Source organism: Pristiophorus japonicus, unplaced genomic scaffold (assembly GCF_044704955.1).
Source record: "Pristiophorus japonicus isolate sPriJap1 unplaced genomic scaffold, sPriJap1.hap1 HAP1_SCAFFOLD_620, whole genome shotgun sequence".
Lineage (NCBI taxonomy): Eukaryota > Metazoa > Chordata > Chondrichthyes > Pristiophoridae > Pristiophorus > Pristiophorus japonicus.
The window spans coordinates 192,036-219,066 of NW_027254532.1; the positions used below are offsets into that span (position 1 = coordinate 192,036).

The 27,031-nt window shown below is 47.4% G+C and overlaps 1 protein-coding gene across 2 annotated transcripts in view; it reads left to right on the top strand.

Moving 5' to 3' along the window:
• LOC139255689 (uncharacterized) overlaps positions 1-27,031 on the top strand; it is a 125,801-nt gene that overhangs the window by 72,487 nt on the left and 26,283 nt on the right. The window contains exons 3-5 of one of the 2 annotated variants that reach the window (XM_070873966.1): positions 1,586-1,930; positions 15,833-15,977; positions 24,854-24,897. In XM_070873966.1, the coding sequence (XP_070730067.1) occupies positions 1,586-1,930; positions 15,833-15,977; positions 24,854-24,897 (534 nt within the window). Of the gene's footprint in view, positions 1-1,585; positions 1,931-12,037; positions 12,611-15,832; positions 15,978-24,853; positions 24,898-27,031 lie in introns of those variants that run through there. The other variant, XM_070873965.1, reaches the window with a different exon arrangement.

Here is a 27,031-nt window from a genome sequence, read left to right on the forward strand (position 1 = left end):
GCATCTGCTATTTCCAAGGCCACCTCCTTAAGTACTCTGGGATGCAGTCTATCAGGCCCTGGGGATTTATCGGCCTTCAATCCCATCAATTTCCCGACTAATAAGGATTTCCCTCAGTTCCTCCTTCTTACTAGACCCTCTGACCCCTTTTATATCCGGAAGATTGTTTGGTCCTCCTTCGTGAATACCGAACCAAAGTACTTGTTCAGGATATTGTCGAAATCTCGACCTCCGAAAAGAATGACTCCGACACTTACAGCTCCGGTAGAAGTTTCTTTTTAATTTACTTGCTCGCAAGGGGTAGGTCACACTCAGTCAAGGGCTAAGTGAACACCTCCGAAATGGTTCAGTTTAACAAGATATTTATACAGTAAAACCAAAGTTCTGGCCTCTCCCTGTGTATTGCTCTGTCTCACAGTCAGTGAATACAGATAAAGAGTTAATTACTATATCCTGGTCCTGTCATGGTATCCAGATATTTCCTTTTGTCAGGGTTATCAGAAAGCCAAACGGCCATTACTCCATGAGTCATAGGTAATGGGCTATCACCTGTCTTGTATTGTGTCAGGATTGTTTCAATTTCCTGGTCAGTTTATCTATTTGCATCAGATGGATGAGGTCTCGGAAAGAGATAATGGCTAGAAGATAAGGGTGGGGTGACATGGAACTCCTGTAGTGTAGACAATAGGAGAGCACCATGGGGGGGTTACTTGTCTCAGCATGACTTGTCTCCTAGCTGTCTGATGGCCATCAGCCATCTAACAGCAGGTTTAGCTGTTTATGCAAGCTGACTGCTAAAATGCAGAAAGTTCTGGAAGGGCCAGGACTCCATTTTAATCAAAAGGCACACAAATACCATATGGTATCAGCTTAGATAAAAATACTTTCCACAATATGAGCGACTGTATTTTGGACAAATCAGTCGAGTTCACTGAGGATGTGAGGCCAGCAATGAGAGCATTGGAGCCATCAAGACCAGAGGTGACAGGAGCATGGATAAGGATATCAGTGTTGTAGGGTATCAGGTGTGACCTTGGGCAGGGCCACTTCAATGCTGTAAGCTGGAATTGGACTGGACAGATTGGAACAGGCAGCATTGAGAGGGTTGGGCTTGGAGTTTAGGTGAAGATGGGTCAGCAGGCAGAGAGGACAGGCGGGTGGGTGGCTTGTTTGAGGAGGGGATTGATGACTGGTTTTGAATGTTTGAGGAAAGTCACTAGTAGTGTGAGCTACACAGTAAGGGATAAAGAGGAGTCAGGAGGTGTATGGAGAAGAAATCAATGGGCCAGGGTGTGAGCATCATTTGGGAAATAAGTGAAGAGAAGGCATGGGAGGGAGATTGGGGAGAATCTGCAGTGATGGGGATCAGGGAGGAAGACTCGGGGAGGTTGGGGAGGAAGTGGCAGAGGCAGATGTATGCATGAAGCAAAGAAATCCTGGAGCTTTTCATATCAGGCCATATAATGATCATTTGTTTAGAATTTACTGAAGCTCAGGTGAGCTGCCTGCAGTTTTCATTGAAACATTTCAGACATTTATCAACCTTCAGACCGGTTTTTAAGTGATTGATATTTTCCCATTAAAGGTGCAGTTGTCCCTGTCCTGACCCAGTCTCCGAGCCTGGAACGTGTCACAGAGGGTCACACGGCGCGGTTACAGTGCACCATGTGGAACGCCAGAGTGAGCGACACCGATGTCCACTGGTACCGGCAACTACCGGGGCAAGATACGGAGTGGGTTTTAACACATGAGGCAAGTGGCAGCACACGAGGGAGCCCAGGTTCCACTGACCGTCTCCAGCCTTCCAGAGACACCTCCAATAACAGCTTCATTCTGACAGTCACAGACGTGCAGCCCAGTGACACTGCCGCCTATTACTGTAAAGTGTGGGGCGATATCAGCGGGAGCGGAACCCAGCTCAATGTAACCAGTAAGTATAAGTTACATTTGGTTTTATTTATAACAGCGTTACTACATAGAGGGTAATTTTACAACAATACACTCCCAGTCGAGAGGCACACACACACTGGGAGCATGGACTGGAGAATTGGGGCTGTGATGTTGTGGCCCTATATCTGACCCACATTCCATGGGACTGTGGCTTCTCACTGGGAGCACGGCATTGTGGGATCCCTCTTATACACACTTCACTTCTCAATAGAACACAGGAGCTTCCCAAACTTGATGGAAATATATTGTTTCGCCTAAAGTATGATTTCACTTATACTGACAGGGATTAGGAATTCTAAGGCGATTTGATTCTTTTAAAATTCAACATTACTAAACGTTAAAGTGCCAGTAATCCGTCACAGTGCAACTCAGCAGCAGATAGTTTTGCAATAATTTCTCACATTTATCTGCGCCTATTTTCTCCTCGTGATGGTCCAGTCCACAGGCCCTGACTCCTTGCCCAAGTTACCATTCACACCCACACATATCCCCATCAGTGTTACCCTGCATTTGCTTTTTGATGCGTGGTCCCTTTAACGGGCGGCGCGGCCCATTCAAAGTTTCACATCGGGAAAGCTGAACCCGGGCTGTACTGATCTCCCCCTCCCCCACGTCCCCCCCCCCCACGTCCCCTCCCCCACCCACATCACCCCTCCCCCACGTACCCCCCCCCCCACATCACCCCTCCCCCTCCCCCACGTCACCCCCCACCCACATCACCCCTCCCCCACGTTCCCCCCCCACCCACATCCCCCCTCCCCTTCGTCCCCTAACCCCACCCACATCCCCCCTCCCCATGTCCCCTCCTCCATCCACATCCCCCCATCCCCCACGTCCCCTCCCCCTCCCCACGTCCCCCCCACCCACATCACCCCTCCCCCTCCCCCACGTCCCCCCCACCCACATCACCCCTCCCCCTCCCCCACGTCCCCCCCACCCACATCACCCCTCCCCCTCCCCCACGTCCACTCCCCCACCCACATCCCCCCTCCCCCTCCCCACGTCCCTTCCCCCTCCGCCACACCCCCACCCCCTCCACCACCCACATCTCCCCCTCCCCCACACACATCCCCCCTCCCCCACCCACATCTCCCCCTCCCCCACCCACATCTCCCTCCCCCACCCACATCCCCCCTCCCCCACCCACATCCCCCCTTCCACATCCCCCCTTCCCCACCGACATCTCCCCTCCCCCACCCACATCCCCCTCCCCCACCCACATCCCCCTCCCTCACCCACATCCCCCTCCCCGACCCACATCCCCCTCCCTCACCCACATCCCCCTCCCTCACCCACATTCCCCTCCCCCACCCACATCCCCCTCCCCCACCCACATTTCCCCCTCCCCCACCCACATCCCCTCCCCCACCCACATCTCCCCCTCCCCCACCCACATCTCCCTCCCCCACCCACATCCCCCTCCCCCACCCACATCCCCCCTTCCCCACCCACATCTCCCCCCACCACCCACATCCCCCTCCCTCACCCACATCCCCCTCCCCGACCCACATCCCCCTCCCCGACCCACATCCCCCTCCCCCACCCACATCCCCCTCCCTCACCCACATTCCCCTCCCCCACCCACATCCCCCTCCCCCACCCACATTTCCCCCTCCCCCACCCACATCCCCTCCCCCACCCACATCTCCCCCTCCCCCACCCACATCTCCCCCTCCCCCACCCACATCTCCCCTCCCCCACCCACATTTCCCCTCCCCCACCCACATCCCCCTCCCCCACCCACATCCCTCCTCCACCACCCACATCCCCCTCCCCCACCCACATCTTCCCCTCCCCCACCAACATCCCCCTCCCCCAGCCACATCCCCCTCCCCCACCAACATCCCCCTCCCCCACCAACATCCCCCCTCCCCCACCCACATCCCCCTCCCCCACCCACATCCACCCTCCCCCACCCACATCCCCCTCCCCCACCCACATCTTCCCCTCCCCCACCAACATCCCCCTCCCCCAGCCACATCCCCCTCCCCCACAAACATCCCCCTCCCCCACCAACATCCCCCCTCCCCCACCCACATCCCCGTCCCCCACCTACATCCCCTCCCTCCCCCACCCACCTCTCCCCTCCCTCACCATAGAACCATAGATCCATAGAAATTTACAGCACAGAAGGAGGCCATTCGGCCCATCGTGTCTGTGCCGGCTGACAAAGAGCTTTCGAGGCTAATCCCATTTTCCAGCTCTTGGCCCATAGCCCTGTAGGTTACGGCACTTCAAGTACACATCCAAGTACTTTTTAAATGCTATGAGTGTTTTTGTCTCCAACACCCTTTCAGGCAGTGTGTTCCAGATAACCACCAACCTCTGGGTGAAAAGCTTTCTCCTCAAATCCCCTCTAAACCTCCTACCAATTACTTTAAATCTATGCCTCCTGGTTATTGAACCCTGTGCTAAAAGAAATAGGTCCATCCTTTTCACTCTATCTAGGCTCCTCATAATTTTATACTCCTCAATTAGGTCTCCCCTCGGCCTCCTCTGTTCCAAAGAAAACAACCCCAGCCTATCCAATCTTTCCTCATAGCTACAATTCTCCACTCCAGGCAACATCCTTGTAAATCTCCTCTCTACCCTCTCTAGTGCAATCACATCTTTCCTGTAATGTGTTGACCAGAACTGCACGCAGTACTCCAGCTGTGGCCTAATTAGTGTTTTACACAGTTCAAGCATAACCTCCCTGCTCTTGTATGCCTCGGCGAACAAAGTAAAGTATCCCGTATGCCGCCTTAGCCACCTTATCTACCTGTCCTGCTACCTTCAGGGATCTGTAGACATGCACACCAAGGTCCCCCTGTTCCTCTACACTTCTCAGTGTCCTACCATTTATTAGAAACATAGAAATCTACAGCGCAGAAGGAGGCCATTTTGGCCCATCATGTCCACGCTGGATGACAAAGAGCCACATGCCCCTCGGTCAGCATCCCTGAAGGTTACAAATAAACCTATGAACAATGACGGAAAGGTAAAGAGCACCCAGCCCAACCAGTCTGCCCCACATAATTGTGACACCCCTTGCACCGAAACATTCTACACTCCACCCCAACCGGAGCCATGTGATCCCCTGTGAGAGGCAAAAACCAGATTAAAAACCCAGGCCAATTGGAGAAAGAAAATCTGGGAAATTCCTCTCCGACCCGTCCAGGTGATCGAAACCAGTCCAGGAGATCACCCTGGCCTTATTCGATTCCCTGCAGTACTTACCATCATATCTCTTCACCTTGTTAGCTCTCCCCAAATGTATTACCTCATACTTCTGCATTGAATTCCATTTGCCACTGTTCTGCCCACCTGACCAATCCATTGATATCTTCCTGCAGTCCGCAGCTTTCTTCTTCATTATCAACCACACGGCCAATTTTTGTATCATCTACAAACTTCTTAATCATACCTCCTGTATTCAAGTCTAAATCATTGGTATATACCGCAAAAAGCAAGGAACCCAGCACTGAGCCCTGCAGAACCGCACTGGAAACAGCCTTCCAGTCACAAAAACCATAGACCATGACCCTTTGCTTCCTGCCTCTGAGCCAATTTTAAATCCAACTTGCCACTTTGCCCTGGATCCAATGGGCTTTTACTTTCGTGACCTGTCTGCCATGTGGGACCTTATCAAAAGCTTTGCTAAAATCCATATACACTACATCAATCGCAATACCCTCATTGAACTTCCTTGTTACCTCCTCAAAAAATTAAATCAATTTAGTCAGACACAACCTTCCCTTAACAAATCCATGCTGACTGTCCTTGATTAATCCATGTATTTGTAAATCAAGTAATTTTCCTGCCAACGAGGTTAGGCTAACCGATCTAGCCCTTTCTCCCTTTTTAAACAACGGTACAACGTTAGCAGTCCTCCGGCACCATACTTATAGCCAGAGAGGATTGGAAAATGATGGTCAGAGCCTCTGCTATTTCCTTTCTTGCTTCTCTTAGCAGCCTGGGGTACATTTCTTCCAGGCCTGGGAATTTATTCACTTTCAAAGATGCGAAACCCATTATACTTCCTCGCTCACTATGTTTATTTCAAGTAATATTTCACACTCCTCCTCCCTGATTGCAATGTCTGCATCACCCCTCTCTTTTGTGAAAACAGACGCAAAGTATTCATTAAGAACCATACCCACGTCTTCTGCCTCCACACACAGATTACCTTTATGGTCTCTATAGAGACCCTACTCTTTCTTTAGTTATCCTCTTACTCTTAATGTATTTATAAAACATCTTTGGATTTTTCTAAACTGATTTTTATGCAGCTCCTTTCCGCTCCCTACAGGATCCATTCATTCTTTATAAATTCACCTGAAATAATGATTTGTGGTTAATTCTATAAAAATTGTTTGGCTGGGATTTGCGATGTTCTGGGCAGAGGATGTGTTCCCCCTCGCACCAAGTGCAGTTATTGAAGTAGGGCAGGGATGACCATCACTGGTATAACATTGAGACAAACACCATGCGCTGTATATTTTAGGTACTTGCTGTCTCACAATACAAGCTGTTCTCGCTCCACAGTCCCATTGACCAGTTTTATGCTCCGACTTCCTTCTATTTGAATCAAACTTTGATAAAGTTTACACTTTATCCAAGCTTTTATATAATCTTACAGCACAGAAAGAGGCCATTCGGCCCATCATGCCCGTGCTGGCTCTTTGAAAGAACGATCCAATTAGTCCCACTGCCCCTGCTCTTTCCCCACAGCCCTGCAATTTTATTCCTTTTCAAGTATTTATCCAATTCCATTTTGAAAGTTACTATTGAATCTTCCACCGCCCTTTCAGGCAGCACATTCCAGATCACAGCAACTCGCTGCGTAAAAAGGAATTCTCATCTCTTTCCCCCCTCCCCCCTGGTACTTTTGTTAATTATCTTCAATCTGTGTGCTCTGGTTACTGATCCTCCCCACACTGGAAACATTTCATCCTCATTTACTCCAGCGAAACCCCTCAGAATTTTAAACACCTCGATTAAATTCCCCTGTGACTTCACTGCTCTAAGGAGAACAATCCTAACTTCTTCAGTCTCTCCACATAACTGAAGTCCCTCATCTCTGGTCTCATTCTAGTAAATCTCCTCTGCACCCTCGCCAAGGCCTTGACATCGTTCCTAAAGTGTGGTGCCCAGAATTGGACACAATAGTCCAGCTGAGGCCTAACCAGTGATGTATGGACGTTTAGCATCACTTCCTTGCTTTTGTACACTACACCTCGATTTATAAACCCAGGGTTTTTAGCTCTTTTAAAGCCTCATCAACTTGTCCTGCCACTATGAAGATTTGTGTATGTGAACCCCCAGGGCTCCCTGTTCTTGCACCCACTTTATAATTGCACCATTTAGTTCATATTACCGTTCCTCATTTTTTCTTTCAAAATGCATCACTTCACACTTCTCTGCATTAAATTGCATCTGCCATGTATCTGCCCATTTCACCAGTCCTCCTGGAGGCTGCTGCTTTCCTCCTCATCTGCAAACTTTGAAATTATGCCCTCTATATCCCAGTCTATTTTCAGCATTTTAAAAACCTGCTTCATGTCCTCTCTCAATGAAATATCCCTGCTCCAGTGAGAATTAATCTAATTCTATCATCACACTTCTACACAGGGTATTGGTGAGGCCACACCTGGAGCACTGCATGCAGTTTTAGTCTTCGTATTTACGGAAGGATATACTTGCATTGGAGGCTGTTCTGAGAAGGTTCACCAGGTTGATTCCGGAGATGGGCAGAAAAGTGGAGCTGAGTCCATGATCTTATTGAATGGCGGAGCAGGCTCGAGGAGCCAAATGGCCTACTCCTCCTCCTACATAAGAACAGAAGAACATAAGAATTAGGAACAAGAGTAGGCCATCTAGCCCCTCGAGCCTGCTCCGCCATTCAACAAGATCATGGCTGATCTGGCCGTGGACTCAGCTTCACTTACCCGCCCGCTCCCTATAACCTTTAATTCCCTTATTGGTTAAAAACCTATCCATCTGTGACTTGAATACATTCAATGAGCTAGCCTCAACTGCTTCCTTGGGCAGAGAATTCCACAGATTCACAACCCTCTGGGAGAAGAAATTCCTTCTCAACTCGGTTTTAAATTTGCTCCCCCGTATTTTGAGGCTGTGCCCCCTAGCTCTAGTCTCCCCGAACCTCTCTGCCTCTATCTTGTCTATTCCTTTCATTATTTTAAATGTTTCTATAAGATCACCCCTCATCCTTCTGAACTCCAACGAGTAAAGACCCAGTCTACTCAATCTATCATCATAAGGTAACCCCCTCATCTCCGGAATCAGCCTAGTGAATCGTCTCTGTACCCCCTCCAAGCTAGTAAATCCTTCCTTTAGTAAGGTGACCAAAACTGCACGCAGTACTCCAGGTGCGGCCTCACCAATACCCTATACAGTTGCAGAAGGACCTCCCTGCTTTTGTACTCCATTCCTCTCGCAATGAAGGCCAACATTCCATTCGCCTTCCTGATTACCTGCTGCACCTGCAAACTAACTTTTTGGGATCCATGCACAAGGACCCCCAGGTCCCTCTGCACCACAGCATGTTGTAATTTCTCCCCATTCAAATAATATTCCCTTTTGCTGTTTTTGTTCCCAAGGTGGATGACCTCACACTTTCCGACATTGTATTCCATCTGCCAAAGCTTAGACCATTTGCTTAACCTAACTAAATCTCTGCAGCCTCTCTGTGTCCTCGACACAACCCGCTTACCCACTAATCTTTGTGTCATCTGCAAATTTTGTTACGCTACACTCTGTCCCCTCTTCCAGGTCATCTATGTATATTGTAAACAGTTGTGGTCCCAGCACCGATCCCTGTGGCACACCACTAACACCGATTTCCAACCTGAAAAGGACCCATTTATCTCGACTCTCTGCTTTCTGTTAGCCAGCCAATTCTCTATCCATGCTCATACATTTCATCTCACTCCGCATACTTTTATCTTCTACAGTAACCTTTTGTGTTACACCTTATCGAATGCCTTTTGAAAATCTAAATACACCACATCCATCGGTACACCTCTATCCACCATGCTCGTTATATCCTCAAAGAATTCCAGTAAATTAGTTAAACATGATTTCCCCTTCATGAATCCATGCTGCGTCTGCTTGATTGCACGATTCCTATCTAGATGTCCCGCTATTTCTTCCTGAATGATAGTTTCAAGCATTTTCCCACTTCAGATGTTAAACTAACCGGCCTATAGTTACCTGCCTTTTGTCTGCCCCCTTTTTTAAACAGAGGCGTTACATTAGCTGCTTTCCAATCCGCTGGTACCTCCCCAGAGTCCAGAGAATTTTGGTAGATTATAACGAAAGCATCTGCTATAACTTCCGACATCTCTTTTAATACCCTGGGATGCATTTCATCAGGACCAGGGGACTTGTCTACCTTGAGTCCCATTAGCCTGTCCAGCACTACCCCCCTAGTGATAGTGATTGTCTCAAGGCCTCCCTTCCCACATTCCCGTGACCAGCAATTTTTGGCATGGTTTTGTGTCTTCCACTGTGAAGACCGAAGCAAAATAATTGTTTAAAGTCTGAGCCATTTCCACATTTCCCATTATTAAATCCCCCTTCTCATCTTCTAAGGGACCAGCATTTACTTTTGTCACTCTTTTCCGTTTTATATATCTGTAAAAGCTTTTACTATCCGTTTTTATGTTTTGCGCAAGTTTACCTTCGTAATCTATCTTTCCTTTCTTTATTGCTTTCTTAGTCATTCTTTGCTGTCGTTTAAAATTTTCCCAATCTTCTAGTTTCCCACTAACCTTGGCCACCTTATACGCATTGGTTTTTAATTTGATACTCTCCTTTATTTCCTTGGTTATCCACGGCTGGTTATCCCTTCTCTCACCGCCCTTCTTTTTCACTGGAATATATTTTTGTTGAGCACTATGAAAGAGCTCCTTAAAAGTCCTCCACTGTTCCTCAATTGTGCCACCATTTAGTCTGTGTTTCCAGTCTACTTCAGCCAACTCTGCCCTCATCCCACTGTAGTCGCCTTTGTTTAAGCATAGTACGCTCATTTGAGACACTACTTCCTCACCCTCAATCTGTATTACAAATTCAATCATACTGTGGTCACTCATTCCGAGAGGATCTTTTACGAGGAGATCGTTTATTATTCCTGTCTCATTACACAGGACCAGATCTAAGATAGCTTGCTCCCTTGTAGGTTCTGTAACATACTGTTCTCAGAAACAATCCTGTATGCATTCTATGAATTCCTTCTCCAGACTACCCCGTGCGATTTGATTTGACCAATCGATATGTAGGTTAAAATCCTCCATGATTACTGCCATTCCTTTTTCACATGCCTCCATTATTCCCTTGATTATTGCCAGCCCCACCATGAAGTTATTATTTGGGGGCCTATAAGCGACTTTTTCCCCTTACTATCTCTAATCTCCACCCACAATGATTCAACATTTTGTTCATTAGAGCCAATATCATCTCTCACAACTGCCCTGATATCATCCTTTATTAACAGAGCTACCCCACCTCCTTTCCCTTCTTGTCTATCTTTTCGAATCGTCAGATACCCCTGTATGTTTAATTCCCAGTCTTGGCCAACTTGCAACCACATTTCTGCAATGGCCACCAAATCATACCCATTTGTAATGATTTGTGCCGTCAACTCATTTACTTTATTTCGAATGCTGCGTGCTTTTAGGTAGACTGTTTTAAGACTAGTTTTTAAACCATGATTTTTAGTTTTGACCCTTCCTCCAGCCCCTTTATATTCAGTGGCCCTTTTTGTTTTTTGCCTTGGATTTCTCTGCCCTCCACTTTTACTCATCTCCTTTCTGTCTTTTGCTTTTGTCTCCTTTTTGTTTCCCTCTGTCTCCCTGCATTGGTTCCCATCCCCCGCCATATTAGTTTAACTCCTCCCCAACAGCACGAGCAAACACTCCCCCCAGGACATTGGTTCCGGTCCTGCCTAGGTGCAGACCGTCCGGTTTGTACTGGTCCCACCTCCCCCAGAACCTGTTCCAATGTCCGTAACTTCTTATGTTCTTATCCACAGCTCTCGACCACTCTGCTGCTATAACTCTGCCTGGAGTGCATGGGAGGGCTGCAAATTATTCCTGGACCCGGATATGCCTGGTCCCAGCCTTCCATTGGCCTTTTGGAGGCGCCAGGGATAGACACTAAGAGAAAGAACCTGCACTTCTATAGCGCCTTTCAGTCTCGGGATGTCTCAAAGCACTTTACATAAGCCAATGAAGTACATGTGAAGTGTAGTCACTGTTGTAATTTAGGAAACACACAAGGTCCCACAAACAGCAATTCATTAAATAGCCAGATCATGTGTTTTAGGTATAAATGTTGGCCTGGACACTGGGAGAACTCCCCTGCTAATCTTCGAATAATGCCGTGAGATCTTTTACATCCAACTGAGATGGCAATCTTGGTTTGACATCTCATTTCAATAACAGCACCTCCAACAGTGCAGCACACCCTCCATACTACACTGGAGTGTCTAGATATGTGCTGGGATCTCTGGAGTGGGACTTGAACCCACGACACTGTGACTCTGAGAAAGAAAGATTTGAATTTCTAAAGTGCTTTTCATGACCTCATGATGTCCCAAGGCACTTTACAGCCAATGAAGTACTTGTTCAAATGTAGACACTGTTGTAATGTAGGAAACACGGCAGCCACTTTGCACACAACAAGCTCCCATAAACAGCAATGTGATAATGGCCACATAATCTGTTTTAGTGATGTTGATTGAGGGATAAATATTGACTAGGGCACTGGGGATAACTCCCCTGCGCTTCTTCAAAATAGTGCCGTGGGATCTTTTACATCCACTTGAGAGAGCAGACGGGGCCTCGGTTTAACAACTCATTCAAAAGCTGGCACCTCGGACAGTGCAGCACTCCCTCAGCACTGCACTGGGAGTGTCAGCCTACTGCACTCCATACTGCACTGGAATGTCTAGATATGTGCTGAAGTCTCTGGAGTGGGACATGAACCCATAACCTTCTAACTCCAAATGTTATAAATTGTTAAACTTTGAACGCTGGAGAAATATATTTCTTTGTGTTAAGCTCCATATATTTCCCATGTACAGATCCATTGGCTGATCCGGTCCTTGTTCAGCATCCAACAGTCAGCAAGGTCCCAGAGGGTGAAACCGTGCAGTTACAATGTGCCATGTACAATGCCAGTGTGAGTAACGCTGATGTCCACTGGCACTGCCAGCGACCCGGGAACAACAGCGAGTGGGTGATGAGCCAGTTTGTGAATGGCACCATTACCAAGTCCCGGGGCATCCACGACCGTTTTCTGCCTTCCAGGAACATCACCAGTAACAGTTACATTCTGACCATCGTGAATGTGTCCCTCAGTGATACTGCTGCCTACAGCTGCAGTGTGTGGAGCTACATCTATGGAGCAGGAACCCAGCTCAATGTAACCGGCAAGTCAATGTTAACTCACACTGGCAGGGTCACAGTAACAGCTCCTTACTGGGAACATATGTAACCTTCACACAGTGGGGTGGACCAGTGGAAATATACCGTCAGACACAGTGGTTACTGTCGTGCTGTGGAACAGAGAGTGGGAATGTTGTTAGTGATGTGCGAAATGCCAGAGTTGAATAGTGGCGATGTAAGAATGGATCAAAACTCTGGAACAACAACAGAACATACGGAATGTCTCGGCAAGTCTGTTTTTTGTAGAGAAAACTGAGGAGTTGACATTTTGGGTGTGGGCCACTCAGAACAAAAGGGAAGGGAGAGGGGAAAACAGACATGGGAAAAGAAATGGGCACACAAATTTGTACTGCAAAAATGGCCGCCATGCTCCACCCTTTGTCAATGATTGGTCCTTGTGGAGGATAAGCCACACCCTGAAGTTTCACTGGAATGTGTAACTGGAACCGCCCATCCCAAGGTCTCACTGACTTTGCACATTGTAATTCGATCCACTTTGACTTCGTGAAGCGACAGAGGACAGAGATCCCCAGAAGACAGCAAGGGCCTTACCCCAGTCCAGGTACATTCCTCCCCCAGCCAAAGTACCTTACCCCAGTCCAAGTATATCCCTCCCCCAGGCAAAGTACTTTACCCCAGTCCAAGTACATACCTCCCCGAGCCAAAGTACCTTACCCCAGTCCAAGTATATCCCTCCCCCAGGCAAAGTACTTTACCCCAGTCCAAGTACATACCTCCCCGAGCCAAAGTACCTTACCCCAGTCCAGGTACATCCCTCCCCCAGTCAAAGTACCTTACCCCAGTCCAGGTACATCCCTCCCCCAGTCAAAGTACCTTACCCCAGTCCAAGTACATCCCTCCCCCAGTCAAAGTACCTTACCCCAGACCAAGTACATCCCTCCCCCAGCCAAAGTACCTTACCCCAGTCCAAGTACATCCCTCCCCCAGTCAAAGTACCTTACCCCAGTCCAAGTACATCTCTCCCCCAGTCAAAGTACCTTACCCCAGTTCAAGTACATCCCTCCCCCAGTCAAAGTACCTTACCCCAATCCAAGTATATCCCTCCCCCAGTCAAAGTACCTTACCCCAGACCAAGTACATCCCTCCCCCAGTCAAAGTACCTTACCCCAGTCCAAGTACATCCCTCCCCCAGTCAAAGTACCTTACCCCAATCCAAGTATATCCCTCCCCCAGTCAAAGTACCTTACCCCAGACCAAGTACATCCCTCCCCCAGTCAAAGTACCTTACCCCAGTCCAAGTACATCCCTCCCCCAGTCAAAATACCTTACCCCAGACCAAGTACATCCCTCCCCCAGTCAAAGTACCTTACCCCAGACCAAGTACATCCCTCCCCCAGTCAAAGTACCTTACCCCAGTCCAAGTACATCCCTCCCCCAGTCAAAATACCTTACCCCAGTACAAGTATATCCCTCCCCCAGTCAAAGTACCTTACCCCAGACCAAGTACATACCTCCCCCAGTCAAAGTACCTTACCCCAGACCAAGTACATCCCTCCCCCAGTCAAAGTACCTTACCCCAGTCCAAGTACATCCCTCCCCCAGTCAAAGTTCCTTACCCCAGTCCAAGTACATCCCTCCCCCAGTCAAAGTACCTACCCCAGACCAAGTACATCCCTCCCCCAGTCAAAGTACCTTACCCCAGTCCAAGTACATCCCTCCCCCAGTCAAAGTACCTTACCCCAGTCCAAGTACATCCCTCCCCCAGTCAAAGTACCTACCCCAGTCCAAGTACATCCCTCCCCCAGTCAAAATACCTTACCCCAGTCCAAGTACATCCCTCCCCCAGTCAAAGTACCTTACCCCAGACCAAGTACTTCCCTCGCCCAGTCAAAGTACCTTACCCCAGTCCAAGTACATACCTCCCCCAGTCAAAGTACCTTACCCCAGTCCAAGTACATCCCTCCCCCAGTCAAAGTACCTTACCCCAGTCCAAGTACATCCCTCCCCCAGTCAAAGTACCTTACCCCAGACCAAGTACATCCCTCCCCCAGTCAAAGTACCTTACCCCAGTCCAAGTACATCCCTCCCCCAGCCAAAGTACCTTACCCCAGACCAAGTACATCTCTCCCCCAGCCAAAGTAGGCGGTGAAGAAGGCAAATGGTATGTTGGCCTTCATAGCTAGGGGATTTGAGTATCGGAGCAGGGAGGTCTCACTGCAATTGGTCAGGGCATTGGTGAGGCCTCACCTGGAATATTGTGTTCAGTTTTGGTCTCCTAATCTGAGGAAGGACATTCTTGCTATTGAGGGAGTGCAGCGAAGGTTCACCAGACTGATTCCAGGGATGGCTGGACTGACATATGAGGAGAGACTGGATCAACTGGGCCTTAATTCACTGGAGTTTAGAAGGATGAGAGGGGATCTCATAGAGACGTATAAGATTCTGACGGGACTGGACAGGTTAGATGTGGGAAGAATGTTCTCGATGTTGTGGAAGTCCAGAACCAGGGGACATAGTCTTAGGATAAGGGCTAGGCCATTTAGGACTGAGATGAAGAGAAACTTCTTCACTCAGAGAGTTGTTAACCTGTGGAATTCCCTGCCGCAGAGAGTTGTTGATGCCAGTTCATTGGATATATTCAAGAGGGAGTTAGATATGGCCCTTACGGCTAAAGAGACCAAGGGGTATGGAGAGAAAGCAGGAAAAGGTTACTGAGGGAACTTAACGGTTGTGCTTATATTAAACCTGGTTTTAATGTTCTACCGAGAGAGAGCTGTCTGTCTCGGTTGTACTTATATTAAACCTGGTTTTAATGTTATACCGAGAGAGAGCTGTCTGTCTCGGTTGTACTTATATTAAACCTGGTTTTAATGTTATACCGAGAGAGAGCTGTCTGTCTCGGTTGTACTTGTATTGAACCTGGTTTTAATGTTATACCGAGGGAGAGTTGTCTGTCTCGGTTGTGCTTATATTAAACCTGGTTTTAATGTTATACCGACGGGGAGCTGCCTGTCTCGGTTGTGCTTATATTAAACCTGGTTTTAATGTTATACCGAGGGGAAGCTGTCTGTCTAGGTTGTACTTATATTAAACCTGGTTTTAATGTTATACCGAGGGGGAGCTGTCTGTCTAGGTTGTACTTATATTAAACCTGGTTTTAATGTTATACCGAGGGGGAGCTGTCTGTCTAGGTTGTACTTATATTAAACCTGGTTTTAATGTTATACCGAGGGAGAGCTGTCTGTCTCGGTTGTACTTATATTAAACCTGGTTTTAATGTTATACCGAGGGGGAGCTGTCTGTCTAGGTTGTACTTATATTAAACCTGGTTTTAATGTTATACCGAGGGGGAGCTGCCTGTCTCGGTTGTGCTTATATTAAACCTGGTTTTCTGAAGGACAGGAATCCGAGTCTTTACTCGATTCACCTTACTGCTATTGAACTATACGTCACCTTTTGATATTTTACAGAGTTATCTGAAAAGCGGTCTCTGAATATCATCATCAGCATTGCAGTCTGTGCCCTGGTATTGGCCGCCTTACTCTGCATCATCATAGCCGCAGTATTCTACGTGAAAAAATGGGCATGTTTTCAAAGCAGATTAAAAGCGGAAGGGTAAATACAGTTTCATTTCCCGTCTCATTTCAGTCTGATATTGATTGGTGCAGGGGATGGAATCAGCCCAAGAATGGGGGCAGACTAGCTGGGGACTGAGGGTTTTCTCTTCCTGTACGGATAAATAAATGCAAACATAAACAGCATTAAATCACCCAGTTAGAAAATACACTGCAACTTCTCAGGTGATTAAAGGAGTTTTGTGTTTTACACCCTCTCTCTTTCAGTGTTTCTCTCCTTCTCCTTCTGCCTCTCTCTATCCATCTGTATCGCCCGCTCTCTCTCTCTCTCTCTCTCTCTCGCTGCCACACACTCTCATTGTCCCACCTGTTTTCTCCATGTGACTGTATCTCAACCTTTCCCTCCCTTTCTCTTATTGTCCTTCTGTATCTCTGTCCCGTGCTCTCGTTGTTGTGTTTTCTCTTTCTGCCCTTCCCTCCTTCTGCACCTTTGAAATTTTACGGCTGGAATTTTCCAGGTGGGAGCGCTGCTTCAGGCTGTGCGCTCAGCCGGGGGTCCATGTGCTCACGGCCTTGTGTCTTCCATATAACTGCCAATGTAAAGCGTCTATCTGTCTGTAACTCATCTACTCCTTTTATCACTTTGAACATCTCGATCAAATCCTCCCTCAATCTTCCTGTTTGAAGAAAATTCCATCTCAGGCGCTCTAGCCTATCCTTGTAACACAGACCCCCTCATCCTTGGTAACTCTGGGAATATCTGGTGCCATACTTCCCAGTCAGTGGGTCATAACGGAATGGCACCTGGGCCAGGAAATAGTGCGGGGAATCCTGTTAGACCGCTCTAACGCACGTGTGGAAAACGTGCAGGAGCCCATTTTACATCTTGTAATCTGTGGAAATGAATGCTAATGATGGCTAGCAGCATTCCCCAGTTTTCCCAGGATCAATGTCCATTGTGCTCTGCTCACCCACATAAAGTGAGCCAGTGCTTTCAGCAGGTCGGTACGCAAAGGGCTTCTGGCTTTTCCACAGCAGCGTTTTTGATGATGGACGTGGGATTTGAGAGCTGCGGCTGGTGATTGTATTTTTTAAAGTGCAGTTTTGTTTTATTAGTTGTGATGCACTGCATTGGAATTATTCCATATCACAGGATTCGCCAAAGTCCAAGGCATTGTTGTTGGTATCCGTGCCCACCTTGGACCCTACACATTACACCACGGTCTTCCTGAACTCCAGGGGTTTCTAACCCCCTCAATGTGCAGTTCAGTGACCAGCTCATCATGCGGTGAATGTACTGATCCCTCCATTTTAAGACCGTCCACTGTGCCTAAACTCTTTCAAGGAGAAGGCAGACTGGGATCATGGCTCCTGAGAGACAAAGGCTATCCTCTGAGCTCTGGTTCCTGACATCATTGTGACAAGCGGGATCAAAGACACAACATGATGCACGCAGTCACCGGGATCATTAATCTCCAAGATGCACCAATGCTTTTCTAGTCCTGACCCCATCTACAAAATACACTGGCCTAATACACCCTGACCAACATAGACCTCTGCACTAACTCAACTACCACAGCGGCCCAGCCTATTGCCTGCTAATACCTAATTCTGCACTGTCAGATGGAAACTGTCTGCATCACAGGTTGGGCCTCTACTCATTGGCATTCAGAAGAATGAGAGGTGATCGTTTCGATACGTATAAGATTCTGAGATCCGTGACCGTCTCATCAGAGTTCCATCCCACTTCCCGGTTCCTTTGGACGTCCCCATGACCACATCCATTTTCCCTTCCATTCCAAAGCCCCAAAACTGAAATGAGAGACAACAGCAAAGATTAAAAATTCCAATCCAAATTTATATCAGAACAACATAATATATTTACTAATCACCCTTGTGCATTTCCTTCTATCCCCTTTTTGCTTTAACTAGTCTAGCGTTCCTCCGCTGAGGCACGGCTGGTGGAAGACTGCTGCGTGTCAGGGCCAGATACTACAGAAGGCCTTGCAGGACACCCTCGACCAGCTCTGGGCCTGGAAGGCTTGGCTGTAGACTCCACCACCTCAGGCTGGGCAGCAGCAGTCTGGGCTGGCTGGATGACGGCCAGCGACAAGTGCAATGGCGGAGTGGCAGTGGTGGGATCAGGATAGCTGTCATACTGAGAAAGGACAGCAGGTTCCTGCTCCACTGACCCAGTGCCACTCCCCCGGGGCAGCACCTCAACATCCCCAACAATTTGCTGGAGCACAGTTTGGTGGGCTGCTGCGAACTTGGATAGGTTAGGTAAGTGGGCAAATGCATGGCAGATGAAGTATAATGTGGATAAATGTGAGGTTATCCACTTTGGTGGTAAAAACAGAGTGATAGACTATTATCTGAATGGTGACAGATTAGGAAAAGGGGAGGTGCAACGAGACCTGGGTGTCGTGGGACATCGGTCACTGGGGGTTGGCATGCAGGTACGGCAGGCGGTTGGGAGGGCGGGTGGCGTGTTGGCCTTCATGGCGGGGGGATTTGAGTGCAGGGGTGGGGAGGTGTTGCTGCGGTTGTGCAGGGCCCTGGTGAGGCTGTGCCTGGAGTGTTGTGTGCAGTTTTGGTCTCCTGACTTGAGGGGGGACACTCTTGCTGTTGAGAGGGTACAGCGAGGGTTCACCGGATTGATTCCCGGGATGGTGGGACTGACGTGTCTGGGTGAGGGGGGGGAGCTGGATCGACTGGGCTTGTATTCGCTGGAGTTCGGAGGAGTGAGAGGGAATCTCATGGAAATGTTTAGGGTTCTGGCGGGTTTGGACAGGTTGGATGCGGGAGGGATGTTCCTGGTGTTAGGGGGGTCCGGGACCGGGGGTCACGGTCTAGGGATGGGGGTGGGCCATTTGGGGCCGAGATGGGGGGGAAACTTCTTCGCCCGGGGGGTGGTGGACCTGTGGAATTCTCTACCACGGAAAGTTGTTGAGGCCAATTCACTAAATGTGTTCGGGAAGGAGTTAGATGTGGTCCTCGCTATTGGGGGGTGTGGCGGGGGAGCGGGAGTGGGGTGCTGGAGTTGCATGTTCGGCCATGAACTCGTTGAATGGCAGTACGGGCTCGAGGGGGCGAATGGCCTACTCCAGCACCTATTTTCTATGTTGCTATGTTTCAATGGTAGCTGTGGATGTACTGGATGACATGATTATACACCATATCCACTTGGAATATGCATCCACCACAACTAAAAACATCTTTCCCAGGAAGAGACCTGCAAAGTCAATGTGGATCCTGGACCGTGGTTTAGATGGCCACAACCACAGACTCAGCGGCGATTTCGCTGATGCTTTAATTAGCTGCATGCAAGTGTTGCACTGATGCACACATGATTCCAGATCAGAGTCAATTCCAGGTCATCATACATGAGACCTGGCAATGGCTTTCATCATGACAATACCGGGATGAGTGCTATGTAGATCATGTACAAATTTCTCTCTGCCTTTCTTCGGCATAGTCTAAGGATAAGGGGTAAGCCACAGTCTAAGGATAAGGGGTAAGCCATTTAGGACCGAGATGAGGAGAAGTTTCTTCACCCAGAGAGTGGTGAACCTGTGGAATTCTCTACCACAGAAAGTTGTTGAGGCCAATTCACTAACTATATTCAAAAAGGAGTTAGATGTAGTCCTTACTACTAGGGGGATCAAGGGGTATGGCGAGAAAGCAGGAATGGGGTACTGAAGTTGCATGTTCAGCCATGAACTCATTGAATGGTGGTGCAGGCTCGAAGGGCCGAATGGCCTACTCTTGCACCTATTTTCTATGTTTCTATGTTTTTCTATGACAAGGTGGATGCAGAGAGGATGTTTCCACTGATACAGGAGACGAGAACTAGGAGGCATAATCTTAGTATAAGGGACCGCCCATTTAAAACTGAGATGAGGAGGAATTTCTTCCCTCAGAGGGTTGTAAATCTGTGGACTTCGCTGCCTCAGAGAGCTGTGGAAGCTGGGGCATTGAATATATTTAAGACAGAGATAGACAGTTTCTTCACTGATAAGGGCATAAGGGGTTATGGGGAACGGACAGGGAAGTGGACCTGAGTCCATGATCGGATCAGCCATGATCATATTAAATGGCGGAGCAGGCTCGAGGGGTTGTATGGCCTACTCCTGCTCCTATTTCTTATGTTCTTATGTTCATTGTTTTCGGTCCCTGCCACAAACTCCGTTCCCTAGCCACTGACTCCATCCCACTCTCCAACTTCTGCCTGAGGTTGAACCAGACTGTTCACAACCTTGGTGTCATATTTGACCCTGAAATGAGCTTTCGACCACATAGCCACAGCATAACTACAACCGCCTATTTCCACCTCCGTAACATCACCCATCTCCGCCCTTGCCTCAGCTCATCCGCTGCTGAAACCCTCATCCATGCCTTTGTTACCTCTAGACTTGACTATTCCAAAGCACTCCTGGCTGATCTCCCATATTATACCCTACGTAAACTAGAGGTGATCCAAAACTCGGCAGCCCGTGTCCGAACTCGCACCAAGTCCTGCTCACTCATCACCCCTGTGCTCGCTGACCTTCTGTTGCCTGGGCCCCAAGCTCTGGAACTCCCTGCCTAGACCTCTCTACCTCTCCTTCCTCCTTCAAGACGCTCCTTAAAACCTAACTCTTTGAACAAGCTTTTGGTCACCTGCACCAATTTCTACTTATGTGGCTCAGTGTCAAATTCTTTATCTCAAATAATACTCCTGTGAAGCACCTTGGGACATTCACTACGTTAAAGGCACTATATAAATACAAGTTGTTGTTGTTATGTATAGGAGACAAACATAACCCACTTCAATCAGGAGTCGATCGAACATCAACCAAACGGTCATGACTTGTGCAGAATTTCATTTTAAGAGAGAGACGTTCTTTGAAGCTTCTGTGCTCTTTCCTGCTCACAGCAGTCCCAGTGTGAAGTTGTACAGAAACATTCACTGATATTTATGCTCACAGCAGTGCCAGTGTGAAGTTGTACAGAAACATTCACTGATATTTATGCTCACAGCAGTGCCAGTGTGAAGTTGTACAGAAACATTCACTGATATTTATGCTCACAGCAGTGCCAGTGTGAAGTTGTACAGAAACATTCACTGATATTTATGCTCACAGCAGTGCCAGTGTGAAGTTGTACAGAGACATTCACTGATATTTATGCTCACAGCAGTGCCAGTGTGAAGTTGTACAGAAACATTCACTGATATTTATGCTCACAGCAGTGCCAGTGTGAAGTTGTACAGAGACATTCACTGATATTTATGCTCACAGCAGTGCCAGTGTGAAGTTGTTGTACAGAAACATTCACTGATATTTATGCTCACAGCAGTGCCAGTGTGAAGTTGTACAGAAACATTCACTGATATTTATGCTCACAGCAGTGCCAGTGTGAAGTTGTTGCACAGAGACATTCACTGATATTTATGCTCACAGCAGTGCCAGTGTGAAGTTGTACAGAAACATTCACTGATATTTATGCTCACAGCAGTGCCAGTGTGAAGTTGTACAGAGACATTCACTGATATTTATGCTCACAGCAGTGCCAGTGTGAAGTTGTTGTACAGAAACATTCACTGATATTTATGCTCACAGCAGTGCCAGTGTGAAGTTGTACAGAGACATTCACTGATATTTATGCTCACAGCAGTGTCAGTGTGAAGTTGTACAGAAACATTCACTGATATTTATGCTCACAGCAGTGCCAGTGTGAAGTTGTACAGAAACATTCACTGATATTTATGCTCACAGCAGTGCCAGTGTGAAGTTGTACAGAAACATTCACTGATATTTATGCTCACAGCAGTGCCAGTGTGAAGTTGTACAGAAACATTCACTGATATTTATGCTCACAGCAGTGCCAGTGTGAAGTTGTACAGAGACATTCACTGATATTTATGCTCACAGCAGTGCCAGTGTGAAGTTGTACAGAGACATTCACTGATATTTATGCTCACAGCAGTCCCAGTGTGAAGTTGTACAGAAACATTCACTGATATTTATGCTCACAGCAGTGCCAGTGTGAAGTTGTACAGAAACATTCACTGATATTTATGCTCACAGCAGTGCCAGTGTGAAGTTGTACAGAAACATTCACTGATATTTATGCTCACAGCAGTGCCAGTGTGAAGTTGTACAGAAACATTCACTGATATTTATGCTCACAGCAGTGCCAGTGTGAAGTTGTACAGAGACATTCACTGATATTTATGCTCACAGCAGTGCCAGTGTGAAGTTGTACAGAAACATTCACTGATATTTATGCTCACAGCAGTGCCAGTGTGAAGTTGTACAGAGACATTCACTGATATTTATGCTCACAGCAGTGCCAGTGTGAAGTTGTACAGAAACATTCACTGATATTTATGCTCACAGCAGTGCCAGTGTGAAGTTGTACAGAAACATTCACTGATATTTATGCTCACAGCAGTGCCAGTGTGAAGTTGTACAGAAACATTCACTGATATTTATGCTCACAGCAGTGCCAGTGTGAAGTTGTACAGAGACATTCACTGATATTTATGCTCACAGCAGTGCCAGTGTGAAGTTGTACAGAAACATTCACTGATATTTATGCTCACAGCAGTGCCAGTGTGAAGTTGTACAGAGACATTCACTGATATTTATGCTCACAGCAGTGCCAGTGTGAAGTTGTACAGAGACATTCACTGATATTTATGCTCACAGCAGTGCCAGTGTGAAGTTGTTGTACAGAAACATTCACTGATATTTATGCTCACAGCAGTGCCAGTGTGAAGTTGTACAGAAACATTCACTGATATTTATGCTCACAGCAGTGCCAGTGTGAAGTTGTTGTACAGAAACATTCACTGATATTTATGCTCACAGCAGTGCCAGTGTGAAGTTGTACAGAAACATTCACTGATATTTATGCTCACAGCAGTGCCAGTGTGAAGTTGTTGTACAGAAACATTCACTGATATTTATGCTCACAGCAGTGCCAGTGTGAAGTTGTACAGAAACATTCACTGATATTTATGCTCACAGCAGTGCCAGTGTGAAGTTGTACAGAAACATTCACTGATATTTATGCTCACAGCAGTGCCAGTGTGAAGTTGTACAGAGACATTCACTGATATTTATGCTCACAGCAGTGCCAGTGTGAAGTTGTACAGAGACATTCACTGATATTTATGCTCACAGCAGTGCCAGTGTGAAGTTGTTGTACAGAAACATTCACTGATATTTATGCTCACAGCAGTGCCAGTGTGAAGTTGTACAGAAACATTCACTGATATTTATGCTCACAGCAGTGCCAGTGTGAAGTTGTACAGAGACATTCACTGATATTTATGCTCCCAGCAGTGCCAGTGTGAAGTTGTACAGAAACATTCACTGATATTTATGCTCACAGCAGTGCCAGTGTGAAGTTGTACAGAAACATTCACTGATATTTATGCTCACAGCAGTGCCAGTGTGAAGTTGTACAGAAACATTCACTGATATTTATGCTCACAGCAGTGCCAGTGTGAAGTTGTACAGAAACATTCACTGATATTTATGCTAATAGCAGTGCCAGTGTGAAGTTGTACAGAAACATTCACTGATATTTATGCTCACAGCAGTGCCAGTGTGAAGTTGGACAGAAACATTCACTGATATTTATGCTCACAGCAGTGCCAGTGTGAAGTTGTTGTACAGAAACATTCACTGATATTTATGCTCACAGCAGTGCCAGTGTCATGTTGTTGTACAGAAACATTCACTGATATTTATGCTCACAGCAGTGCCAGTGTGAAGTTGTACAGAAACATTCACTGATATTTATGCTCACAGCAGTGCCAGTGTGAAGTTGTTGTACAGAAACATTCACTGATATTTATGCTCACAGCAGTGCCAGTGTCATGTTGTTGTACAGAAACATTCACTGATATTTATGCTCACAGCAGTGCCAGTGTGAAGTTGTTGTACAGAGACATTCACTGATATTTATGCTCATAGCAGTGCCAGTGTGAAGTTGTTGTACAGAAACATTCACTGATATTTATGCTCACAGCAGTGCCAGTGTGAAGTTGTTGTACAGAAACATTCACTGATATTTATGCTCACAGCAGTGCCAGTATGAAATTGTACAGAGACATTCACTGATATTTATGCTCACAGCAGTGCCAGTGTGAAGTTGTACAGAAACATTCACTGATATTTATGCTCATAGCAGTGCCAGTGTGAAGTTGTACAGAAACATTCACTGATATTTATGCTCACAGCAGTGCCAGTGTGAAGTTGTTGTACAGAGACATTCACTGATATTTATGCTCACAGCAGTGCCAGTGTGAAGTTGTACAGAAACATTCACTGATATTTATGCTCACAGCAGTGCCAGTGTGAAGTTGATCTACAGAAACATTCACTGATATTTATGCTCCCAGCAGTGCCAGTGTGAAGTTGTACAGAAACATTCACTGATATTTATGCTCACAGCAGTGCCAGTGTGAAGTTGTTGTACAGAAACATTCACTGATATTTATGCTCACAGCAGTGCCAGTGTGAAGTTGTACAGAGACATTCACTGATATTTATGCTCACAGCAGTGCCAGTGTGAAGTTGTACAGAAACATTCACTGATATTTATGCTCACAGCAGTGCCAGTGTGAAGTTGTACAGAAACATTCACTGATATTTATGCTCACAGCAGTGCCAGTGTGAAGTTGTTGTACAGAAACATTCACTGATATTTATGCTCACAGCAGTGCCAGTGTGAAGTTGTTGTACTGAAACATTCACTGATATTTATGCTCACAGCAGTGCCAGTGTGAAGTTGTACAGAAACATTCACTGATATTTATGCTCACAGCAGTGCCAGTGTGAAGTTCTTGTACAGAAACATTCACTGATATTTATGCTGTAAATGAATCATTGACTTTCTGTTTCTGCACCATCTCCCTAGGCCCCCCGCTGGAGAGCTTAACACGGTGTATGCAACAGTCAGTGGTAAGAAACCCAATTCATTACTCATTCCGCTGATTAGTCCGAATAATATTTATTGTTTTGTGATGTTTCTAAAAATCAATCGGATGAATCTTCTACTTATTGTTATCTCTGAAAAATGGAACACTTTCCCATTTCAAGCACTCAATAGCTGCATCAAGCTGGTGAAGATATAGGAGAGTCAGCTGTGGAGTAAAGCTCCCTCTGTCGGGCATCACTAATGTGCCTCACCCTCAGACTTGGAACAGAGCTCACCACTGGAACAATTTCTACTTCAATTCTTGCCACCTCTCTCAGCAATGTTGATGTTTAGTGTCCAGTGAGGGACGTGTTGTACTGAGATCTGTAAGAGCCACGTGGAGACGGACACACAGACACAATCTCCATCCCTCCAGCCGCGGCCGATTTCAAACCCACTCCCACTGGTGAGCAGACAGAGTTCAGTTACCCCCATTGGAACGTTAACCTTGGAGTTGGTGCTGTGTAGATGTGTTGCAGCTCACTGCTCCCAGGTGAAGCAACGGACACAGGGTCAAGCTACTTCATATGTAAACATTTAATGCTGCATTTATACCACACAAACCGGACTCATGATGTAGTACACGTGGGGAGTGACGCAGTGTGTGTGGGGAGTGTGTGTGTGGGGGGTGACACAGTGTGTATGGGGAGCGACACAGTGTGTGTGGGTGTGTGTGTGTGTGTGGGGGGAGGGGGGGAGTGTATGTTTGGGGAGTGTGCACGCGAGTGGGGAGTGTGTGTGTGTGGAGAGTGTGTGTGTGTGTGTATGGGGTGTGTGTGTGCGGGGAGTGTGTGTGTGTGCGGGGAGTGTGTGTGTGTGCGTGGGGGGGGAATGTATGTTTGGGGAGTGTGCACGCGCGTGGGGAGTGTGTGTGTGTGGGGAGTGTGTGTATGTGTATGGGGTGTATGTGTGTGGGGATTGTGTGTGTGTGTGTGTGTGGGGAGTGACGCAGTGTGAGTGTGTGTGGGGAGTGACGCAGTGTGTGTGTGTATGTGGGGAGTGACGCAGTGTATGTGGGGAGTGACGCAGTGTATGTGGGGAGTGTGTGTGTGTGTGTATGGGGTGTGTGTGTGCGGGGAGTGTGTGTGTGTGGAGAGTGTGTGTGTGTGTGTGTATGGGGTGTGTGTGTGCGGGGAGTGTGTGTGTGTGTGCGGGGAGTGTGTGTGTGTGTGCGGGGAGTGTGTGTGTGTGTATGGGGTGTATGTGTGTGGGGAGTGTGAGTGTGTGTGGGGAGTGACACAGTGTATGTGGGGAGTGACGCAGTGTATGTGGGGAGTGCTGCAGTGTAGGATAGGCAAGCAGAGTTATGGATGAGCTAAAGTTTATGTTCGGCGGAGGATGTGAGGCCAACCAGGAGAGCACTGCAATAGTTGAGTCTTGAAGTGATAAAGTCAGGGTGAGAGTGTCTGCAGCAGGTGGCCCGAGATGGCCGATGAATTTTTTAATCGTTCACAAAGAGCATTTATTGCCCTTGGGAAGGTGCAGCCCGTGAGGTGATGCTACTCCCACAGTGAGTATATTTCTTGGCCGCAGTTTGTTACAACTGTGTGTCTTGCTCGGTCATGTCAGAGGGCAGTTAGAACTCAACCACATTGCTGTGGTCTGGAGTCACATATAGGCCAGATTTCATTCCCCAAAGGACATTGGGGAACCAGAATCTGGTAATTTCATGGTCACCATTACTGATACTAGATTTTTATTCCAGATTTATTTAATTAGAACCATAGAATAGAATCCTGGAATGGTTACAGCACAGAGGGAGGCCATTCGGCCCGTCGAGCCCGTACTGGCTCTCTGTAAGAGCACTTCAGTGAGTCCCTCTCTCCCGCCCTCTCCCCGTAGCTCTGTAAACCTGTTCCCTTCGGGGACTGACCTATTCCCTTCTGAAAGCTACGATTGAATCTGCCTCCACCAAGCTTTCAGGCACTGCATTCCAGATCATAACCACTCGCTGCGTCAAAAGGTTTTACCTCATTGGTTCTTCTGACAATCACCTTAAATCTGTGACCTCTGGTTCCCGACCCTTCCACCAATGGGAACAGTTTCTCTCTATCTACTCTGTCTGGACCCCTCATGATTTTGATCACCTCTCTCAGATCTCCTCTCAATCTTCTCTGC